This window comes from Macaca thibetana, chromosome 17 (genome assembly GCF_024542745.1).
Source record: "Macaca thibetana thibetana isolate TM-01 chromosome 17, ASM2454274v1, whole genome shotgun sequence".
NCBI lineage: Eukaryota > Metazoa > Chordata > Mammalia > Primates > Cercopithecidae > Macaca > Macaca thibetana.
The window spans coordinates 902,068-911,610 of NC_065594.1; the positions used below are offsets into that span (position 1 = coordinate 902,068).

Consider the following 9,543-nt stretch of genomic DNA (forward strand, 5'->3'; position numbering starts at 1 on the left):
TCCCTGTACTGGCCCTGGGCTTTCTAGTCTTGACTGAAAGGCGGGGAGGCAATGGGGTCTCTCCTGGTGCACTGTCCCGAGGAAGGCCCGCTCCGCTTCCCCGGAGGAGGCTTCAAAGGATGGAGGTAATTAATAAAAACAACCCTCTAAGTGGTCATTAATTAATAAAGAACCTCCAGGCTGCTATAGGAGAGGGCTGTGCACCCCGCGGGCTAGGAGAAGGCTGGAGTGCCCAGAAAGACCGAGGATGTGTCCTTCATGCATCTTTAATTCACAGCCTGCCCCTCACACTGCTCGCCACGGGTGCGCTAGGGAGGAAGGGCTCCCTCGAGGGCCTGGGCAGGCGCCCCACACCTGCACCCGCGCAGAGGGGCTGCGCCCCGGAGGGAGAGCCCCCTACATCCCTGGTACCCCGTCCCCTCCAAGGGCCGGAAAGAGGGCCCCTGCGCACCTCTTAGGGGTCCCCCATCCTGCGCCCCCCGCCACGGGAAAAGGGTCCCCGCTCTGCGCACCCGGCCCCGGGGTACAGCCCCTGCCCTGCACCCCTTGCTCCCGCGGGGGACGGTCCGCGCCCAGCGCCTAGGGCGCCCAGGGCAGGTGGGGCGCGGGGCTCGCGGAGTGACAGCGCTCGCCTCCCGTAGCCCGCCCGAGCCGCGTCAGGGCAGAGGCGGGGTGGGGCGCGGTTAAAAGGCGCGGCAGGTGGGAGCCGCGGTCTTCACCCGCGGCCGAGGAGAGCGCGACAGCCGGCGGCGCCCGAGCCCGACCCGCCTGCCCCGCCGGAGCGGAGGGCGCCGCCCCGCGCAGAGCCCGCGCCAGGGCCGCCGAGCAGGTAAACGGCGCGGACCGGGGGTCGTGCGGGGGGAGCGGCGGCGCCACCTGGGCCCCGCGGGGGAGGAATTTCCTCCGGGAAGCCAAAGCGGGCGAGGTCGGCGGCTGGTCCCACCTCCCCGTCGCTCCTGTCGGGTTCCGGAGCCCACAGGGGCGGGGGTCGGGCCGCGCGCGGGGCCGCCGGGCCCCCACCTGCCTCCATCCGCACCCTCCCGCCCGCAGCGCCCGGCCCCGGCCCGGGGGCCCCGTCTCTGTCCGCAGAGGAGCGAGGATGGACTGGTTTGACTTTTACCCCAGCGTGGTCCCCTCTGACTTGCACAACAGGTTTGATGAAGGTTTCGGATCGTGTGTCTAAGAGGCCAGAGTGGGGGCCGGTGCCCCTTTCCCCCGTTTCATTTGCCGCGTGTTGGATTTTCTAAGCTTTTGTGGGTCACCGGCGTGTCCCCTTGGATTTGGGAAGAAGAAAGCCCCAGGTCTGGGATGCGGGTCTCAGTTCAGCCAAATCCTCGACTTGGGCCGATGCACAAGTCCCCGAAGAACCGCAGGGTATGGGCTGCGTGATGGGCTTCCGAGAAACTTGTGAAATGCTGGTGACAATAGCGTGGAAGACAGTCATTAAAAGTAATTGGGACACATCTTAGTTAAAACGTGCAGGCACTTCCTGTCGGTGAAGGAGACCAGTCCCCGGTGTCACGGGCATCCTGTGTTTTGCAAACAGGGCTGGCCTCCCTTCCTGGGGAGCAGGACGGTCCGGGTGAGCGTGGCCTGCCCGCAGCTCTGCACCCCGGGAGGGGCTAGGGACCTGCAGCCAGGCGGGGACACTGGCCCAGCGACCTCAGTGTCCCTGGGTGGACATGCACTCTGTTTAGTGTCTAATTTAACCATGCCAGGTTGTTCTTTTCCCTCAAGTAGATTTTATGCCATACAACTCTTTTCTCGCCCCAGTTCTAGCAGAATCTAACCAGTGTTCTAGAAGAAAATGTCCTGCCCCCATGCAGTCTCCTTAGAATTGCAGGGTGCTGCTCAGAACTGCTCCTGTGGAGAGCTTTGTCTGTTGTTTGGATCCAGCAGCGTCTTTGGGGGTGTTGCTTGAAGCCTGCCAAGGAGGGGAGGGGGGTGTTGAGGACAGAACACCAGGGCTCTAGCCTGTCACATAACTGGGGGTGTGGAGGGCACCTCACTGCCACTGCAGTGATTAAAGCCTGGAAGACGCTGGCCCGTTCACCTGCCCCTCTGGTTGTTTTTTAAACAAATTCTGATACAGGTAATGATGACTTTATGCTTTTTTTCTTATGTTTTCTCTTCTGAATTCTGAGTGTTAGGAAGGAAAAGAAGTGCAGAAGATCTGGCTAAACAATTTCAGTATGGCGAAAGTAAAATTCTAACTTACACGCCCTCTTCATGCATCTTTAATTCAGTTTGAATATTCCAGGTGCTGTGAGCAGTTTGCATACATTAGTTTAAATATTAAATGGGATAAAATTGTGGGAAAGTAATTTCTGACCCAAGCTGCTTGGCCTGTGAGGGCATAACCTTCCAATGGCCACCTGCCATAGGTTATGATTTCTGTTTTAGTTGCTTAGTGCATGAGCGTAGACCTGGAACCCCAGAGGGCCTGCTCCATTTTTATTCCCAGGGTCATTTAAATCTAGTTGAGCTTAAATGTTTGGAAAGGACACAGGTTTGCTTGAATGAACAAACATATATTGCTAACAAGACCCAGAGAAAGAAAGTTTAACTTAATGGAAATTAATTTTTAACTCTTTGAATTCTTAAATGATGTAAGAAACATACATAATTCCATGAGTTGTCCATTTTTACATCTGGACTCCATAGACAGAAATGTTTCACTTTTAGTGAGTTAATTTTGAAATATATGAATCCTAGACCCATTGTTATCACTAGCTGTTACTTTATCAGGACAGCTGCTGAAGTTTTTTGTCACTAAATTTAAAAATCAACTATCAGGTTGTCCCTTGGATGACCTGAGATTTCTAGAGACAAAAGAAATCTATTCTTCTTGATTAAAGAAAGAGCCTGGAGATTTTTTTAAAACCACTGATTTGGGGATCAGGGAGTAGCCAGTGTCTCAAACTCTCCCCTGTCCCTTTTTGTATTTCTCAAGGAGTGGGCTTGAGGCCTCAGATTGGGTGTTACCGTTATTTTGATAGGGAGAAGATCCTACTAAAGAGCACCTTGGATTATTTTATGTGTGCAAAGTACAGAGCATCAGGAAGCTGGCAATTTCTGAACTTACCTCATAACAGCTCTGGGAATGAAGAAAAATACCCACAAAGTTTATTCAGGGGACACACTGCGGCGAGTAGGGGGGAGTTGAAGGAATATGGCAACAACTACTATTTTTCCCTCAACAGGCGACATCTTCACTGACCAAGCAAAGACTGACATTCGTATCATCACTGTGCCCCACTGGCACTCCAGTGGGGTAGGAGAAGGAGCTCTGACACCCTCGCAGAGGGACCTTGCCCTCATTCTTCGAGTCTGAAACGCTGGCAGTCGTTGGAAACAGGACTCAGGTTTGCTTGTTTTGCTTTGACATTGTTTTCCTTTAATCTATGCAGACTCCCCGAGTATCCAAAGCTACCTTCAAAATTGGGAGGCACATGTTGCTGTTCTCAGATCTATCAACTATTCCCTAGATGGCCGAGCGTGATGGCTCACGCCTGTAATCCCAACACTTTAGGAGGCCGAGGCTGAAGTCAGGAGTTCAAGACCAGCCTGACCAAGATGGCAAAACCCCGTCTCTACTAAAAAAAAAAAAAATTAATTAACCAGGTGTGGTGGCATGTGCCTGTAGTCCCAGCTATTCAGGAGGCTGAAGCACAAGAATCACTTGAACCCAGGAGGTAGATGTTGTAGTGAGCTGAGATTGCGCCATTGCACTCCACCCTGGGCGACAGAGCAAGACTCTGTCCCAAAAAAAAAAAAAAATTTTTTTTTTTTTTTTTTTTTTTTTTTTTTTTTTTTTTTGCTAAATGACATTGAAAGTGGAACGAGCTATCTAGAAAAATATGCTGAGGGGTAACACTCCAACTTTGGGGGCTTTAGTTTTGGTTCTGTCATTAGTGAAATTATAATGGCATCGCTAAATAAGCTAGTTGTGATTAATTTCCCAAGTAAGAAGTTTTAAAACAATCAAGAAATTTCATTACTGCAATCAAATGCCAGTCGATCTTAATTATTTGAGTTGTAAAAGGAAAGAATAATCTATCTTCATAATGCTGTGTGGATCCTCAAAAGTAAAATCAATGGTTTACTTATTTTTAGAGCTAGATATTTCAAACTGGAGCTTTAGTATCAAGAATACAGCATTAAGTTGTTCACTATGAATAGATTTACCACAAAACCGAACACAGTTTACCTTTTTAAGTTTAAATGTCACCACATTCTTAGAAGTTGAAGACTGCAGAAGGTAAGCATATCTATTCTTTCCTTAAAAGACAACCAGAGAGGTATCAGTTAAAATGAACCTCTCTGGTTTCCGAAGAAAGGGTTAATATTTTACTTTGTATTGAAAAAGCTCCTCCCATTGGCTCCAGCCCTCCAGAAGCAGGAGAGGAAAGAGGTACTTTGTTTACTACAGCTGCAGCTGGGTCCCAGTGGATGTCATGATTTTGGAAAGTAATTTGAAATTAGTGACAACTTCACAAATTGAAATAACCTTCAAATCTTCTCCAACCAAGAGGATTTGTGAAAGATTATGCCCTGTGGTTACGTGTTTTTACAAGGGAGAGCCTGGGGGCTGGCGCTTTCTTTGCCACCCCCAACCCCCAACATCCTTCCTCTGGGCCCCTCTGCAGTCTGTCCACTCACCCTGTCCACCCATGAAAGTCAGGACAGGAGCAGCCAGTGGAGTTGAGTCTTCCTTAAAACTTGCTGAGTCTCCTGCATTTACCACCATCCTCCCACAGCTCCATGAGTCGGAGCGTCTCCTGGGGCAGCCAGGACTGGCCAGTGATGGCAGCAATGTGCTGGAAATTTGGTGCTTGGTAACCCTCAACTGGCCCATCACCCTGGCCTGTCTCTTGACACTTGCAAGGGGAGCTCTCCTCTCCCTGGCTGTTGGCCTGCAGAGAATGATACGCAGGGCAGATCTCGAGGGCTGGTTGGTGAGCCCCTCAGGAGTGACACAACCAGGAAAAGAATGGAAAGAGCCACTCTCTCACTGTCTCGATTGGGAAACACCAGCTCAGGGGCACTGAGCGCCTAGGGGCAGCCCACTCAGGACCGGGCAGGTTTGGAGAGAGGACACAGCCCCTCCCTTGGATCACTTCTGCTGTTACGAATAGCAGGGCCTTTGTGGCTCTTGCAGGAGGACGCTGTGAACCAGGAGACTGTCCTGAGTGACTGGGGGCCTAGACACGCTTGTATTGGGTTTAACCTCATTTTTCTCAGCAAGCTCGGCATCGCCTTTACTTTTCTTCCTTTAAACGCATAGGTGCATTGCCGATTTTTAGTACCAGCATTTCCACAGGAGAAGAGAATATTATTATTCAGAATGAAAAGAGGGGCCCAATTCCTGGAGGAGGGCAACTACCTTGATTTTTAAAATAAGAGAAATGCTTAAAGAATTAAAAATAGAATAACCATGAGATCCAGCAATCTCACATCGAGACACCTAAAAGACTTGAAAGCAGGGTCTTGAAGAAAGTATGAGTACACCTTACTCACAGTAGTGTTACAACCGCCGAAAGGCAGAAGCAACCCAGTGTCCATCGATGGGTGAATGAGTAAACAAAATGGGGAGCGTCTATACGGTGGAATAGCATTCAGCCTCCCAAATAAGGAAATCCTGTCACTCGCTGCAACGTGGATGAACCTCGAGGACACGATGCTGAGTGAAATAACCCAGTCCCAAAAGACAAGTGCTGTGGCTTTCTACTTCTATGAGGTCGGTAGAGCAGTCAAAATCACAGACACGGAAAGTAGAATAGTGGTTGCTGGGGGCTGGGGAGGGGGGAATGGAGAATTGTTGCTTAATATTAATAACGCAGCCAAGGGCAAAAAAAACAATTTCTCAGAAAGCCAACGGAACTAGGAGTCGGACTTTTCCGACAGGTCTGCTGACCGCACCCGGCCAAGCATGAGAATGTTTTTAGGGTGGGCATTCCTTTTCAGAAAACCTCAGACTAGCAGGGCAGGGAGTTGAAGTTATAAAATATCACAGCCTACCTCAAAATAAAGTTGGCTTCAGTCTGTAATATCACTGTGTCACTTTCCCAAAAGATGCTGCCTTGGGGCACACAGTAGCACCCCACTCCGAGGCCAAGGCACTCCTGGGTGGGGAGAGGCTGCCTCCATTCCCCCAACTGCTTCCAGGAGCAGCCAGCATAATGCAGAGGGGCAGGTGTGTGGGCCAGAGTGTGAGGTCCAGGGGGCTGGCATGAGAGGGGGAGGCTGACAGGTGTCCCTCACCCATTCAGGGACAAGAAAGTCTAAGACCGGTGAACAGAAGGACTTTGGTGACTCCCTCATGCCCTGGCAGCCTGTAAAAAAATGCCTGAGTGAATTCCTCTGGGGAGAGGTCTCTTACTTTCTGAAAATTTTCAAAGGGTCCGTGATACCTCCTTTTCTTTTTCAAAGGAGAATACTGACCAGTTCTATAGTCTTCTGTGGCAGTGTAGGATAAGAAGGCAACTGTTTGAATTATAGCAAAAGTGTCCATAGCTGTAAAGAAGTCCTTTTTCTCTTGGGATGTAGAATCAGTGCATTAACGGGGAAGGAGGCCCTGGGTGGCAGGGGCAGCAGATCCCCTCCTCGGCCGCCCCTGGCACAAACAGGACCCGCTGGGGAGGCAGAGCCAACGTGGGCTTGGTTATACTGAAGATATGTTGGAGAACAATGGAGCAATCTTTATAAAAGATTGTGAGTCTCTTTTAGAAGAGGCTTTCTCAGTAGTTGACAATATTAGATTTCCTAAGAACACATGAGTATGGCAGATGATGTTATTCAAGCTAGAATTAAGTATAAATATATTGTATAAATAAGCTAGTAAGTATTTTGTTTTTTCCCTTCTTAGTCTGTTGGGTAAACTAGATTATGTCATTCCAATGGAAGTTTTGTTTTCCCTGAATAAGCTATTTAACAAATAAAATCTACTGTGGAAGCTCGGTGAGTAGCCCTTGGATAAAGCCAAATGGTGTAACAGCTCAGAAAGGGATTAAAAGGGAGCTTGGAAATGAATTCGTTTACCTGTGTTCCTGGATTAATGCAAACAGCAATCTAATATATGATCTGAATTCAGTTGAATCAAGATGATCTGAACTCCCTCCTCTGAAAAGTTATTTCTGACCAAAAACATGAGATTTTTTTTTTTTTTTTTTTCTTTGGTGAGACAGAATCTCAGAATCTCTCTCTGTCGCCCAGGCTGGAGTGCACTGACGTGATCTCAGCTCACTGCAAGCTCCACCTCCCTGGTTCACCCCATTCTCCTGCCTCAGCCTCCCAAGTAGCTGGGACTACAGGTGCCCGCCACCATGCCCGGCTAAATTTTTATTGTATTTTTAGTAGACACAGGGTTTCACCTTGTTAGCCAGGATGGTCTAAATCTCCTGACCTCGTGATCCACCCACCTCGGCCTCCCAAAGTGCTGGGATTCCAGGCGTGAGCCACCGCATCTGGCCAAGCATGACAATGTTTTTAGGGTGGGCATTCCTTTTCAGAAAGCCTCAGACTAGCAGGGCAGGGAGTTGAAGTTGTAAAATACCACAGCCTACCTTAAAATAAAGTTGGCTTCAGTCTGTAATATCACTGTGTCACTTTCCCAGGGCCTCTTCCACTAATAAACCTTTGCCCGCTTTTGTCTGTTTAGGGATAAACTGGCACAATGGACTGGGGGGCCCTGCACACTTTGATTGGGGGTGTCAACAAACACTCCACCAGCATCGGGAAGGTGTGGGTCACGGTCATCTTCATCTTTCGAGTCATGATCCTCGTGGTGGCCGCTCACGAAGTGTGGGGCGACGAGCAGGAGGACTTTGTCTGCAACACACTGCAACCGGGATGCAAAAACGTGTGCTATGACCACTTTTTCCCGGTGTCCCACATCCGGCTGTGGGCCCTCCAGCTGATCTTCGTCTCCACCCCCGCGCTGCTGGTGGCCATGCACGTGGCCTACTACAGGCACGAAACCACGCGCAAGTTCAGGCGAGGAGACAAGAGGAATGAGTTCAAAGACATAGAGGACATTAAAAAGCAGAAGGTTCGGATAGAGGGGTCGCTGTGGTGGACGTACACCAGCAGCATCTTTTTCCGAATCATCTTCGAAGCGGCCTTTATGTATGTGTTTTACTTCCTTTACAATGGGTACCACCTGCCCTGGGTGTTGAAATGTGGGATTGATCCCTGCCCCAACCTTGTTGACTGCTTTATTTCTAGGCCAACAGAGAAGACTGTGTTTACCATTTTTATGATTTCTGCATCTGTGATTTGCATGCTGCTTAACGTGGCAGAGTTGTGCTACCTGCTGCTAAAAGTGTGTTTTAGGAGATCAAGGAGAGCACAGACACAAAGAAATCACCCCAACCATGCCCTAAAGGAGAGTAAGCAGAATGAAATGAATGAGCTGATTTCAGATAGTGGTCAAAATGCAATCACAGGTTTCCCAAGCTAAACATTTCAAGGTAAAATGTAGCTGCGTCATAAGGAGACTTTTGTCTTCTCCAGAAGCACCACCAACCTGAAAGTTCCTTCTCTAGCCTGAAGAGTTTGTCTTTAAAAATGACTTTCATAATAAATAGACACTTGAGTTAACTTTTTGTAGGATACTTGCGCCATTCATACACAACGTGATCAAATATGTGGTCCATCTCTGAAAACAAGAAACTGCTTGACAGAGGAGCATTGCAGTCACTTTGACAGGTTCCTTTTAAGTGGACTCTGACAAAGTGGGTACTTCCTGAAAATTTATGTAACTGTTGTTGATAAAGAACATTTATCTAGAAATCGATACTTTTATTAGGAAAAGATATTTTTATAGGCTTGGATGCTTTTAGTTCTGACTTTGAATTTATATAAAGTATTTTTATAATGACTGGTCTTCCTTACCTGGAAAACATGAGGTGTTAGTTTTAGAATTACACCACAAGTATCTAAATTTGGAACTTACAAAGGGTCTATCTTGTAAATATTGTTTTGCATTGTCTGTTGGCAAATTTGTGAACTGTCATGATATGCTTAAGGTGGAAAGTGTTCATTGCACAATTTATTTTTACTGCTTTCTGAAGGTAGATGGAACAGTACGGAATCAGAGAGCTTTTTTAACTCACCTATTTGCCGATCACTGCGAGCAACTGAAAGTGAATGTGATTACCTCAATAAAGCTCGGCCCCACTGCTTAAGCCTTCGCATGCCTTGTGGTTTCTGTTGCATCTGGGCAGCTTGCTGCCAACCCTCGTGGGCTGGGTGCTTTTGCTGGGAAGGCGACCAGTTACTGTGGGTGGAGGGGCCTGGGACCTCAACAGGGATTCTTGCATCCTCACTGCAAATGGGCAGAGGCTAAGTTTAGCAGCCTACGGGGCATTCAGCTTGGAGCAGGCCACTTGCACGACACCAGGAATGATGTCCTCAGGGTCAGTTCATCCTGGAAATAGAGGAGGTTAGGGAAGTCTTAAGCCTTCATCCCGTGGTGACTGAGAAAAGCACCCACAGTTTAGCACCCAGAGGTGGGAAACCTCTTTCCCCCCAAGGATTTCC

The 9,543-nt window shown here is 48.7% G+C and overlaps 1 protein-coding gene across 5 annotated transcripts; it reads left to right on the top strand.

Moving 5' to 3' along the window:
- Positions 1 to 665: 665 nt before the first annotated feature.
- On the top strand, positions 666 to 9,194 carry GJB6 (gap junction protein beta 6). 5 transcript variants are annotated; one of them, XM_050766752.1, is made up of 4 exons: positions 1,081 to 1,152; positions 2,151 to 2,260; positions 3,204 to 3,365; positions 7,661 to 9,194. In XM_050766752.1, the coding sequence occupies exon 4, from the start codon at positions 7,676 to 7,678 to the stop codon at positions 8,459 to 8,461; it is 786 nt and encodes a 261-aa protein (XP_050622709.1). In that variant the 5' UTR covers positions 1,081 to 1,152; positions 2,151 to 2,260; positions 3,204 to 3,365; positions 7,661 to 7,675; the 3' UTR covers positions 8,462 to 9,194. The 5 variants fall into 5 exon arrangements, with proteins under 5 accessions (XP_050622710.1, XP_050622709.1, XP_050622711.1 ...); XM_050766753.1 differs by lacking the exons at positions 1,081 to 1,152; positions 2,151 to 2,260 and adding an exon at positions 666 to 829; XM_050766754.1 differs by lacking the exon at positions 2,151 to 2,260 and having other exon boundaries at positions 1,130 to 1,152.
- Positions 9,195 to 9,543: the final 349 nt, after the last annotated feature.

What these genes read in the sequence shown, in the direction of transcription:
- GJB6 (XM_050766753.1), top strand. Translation starts at nt 7,676, where the DNA reads ATGGACTGGGGGGCCCTGCACACTTTGATTGGGGGTGTCAACAAACAC.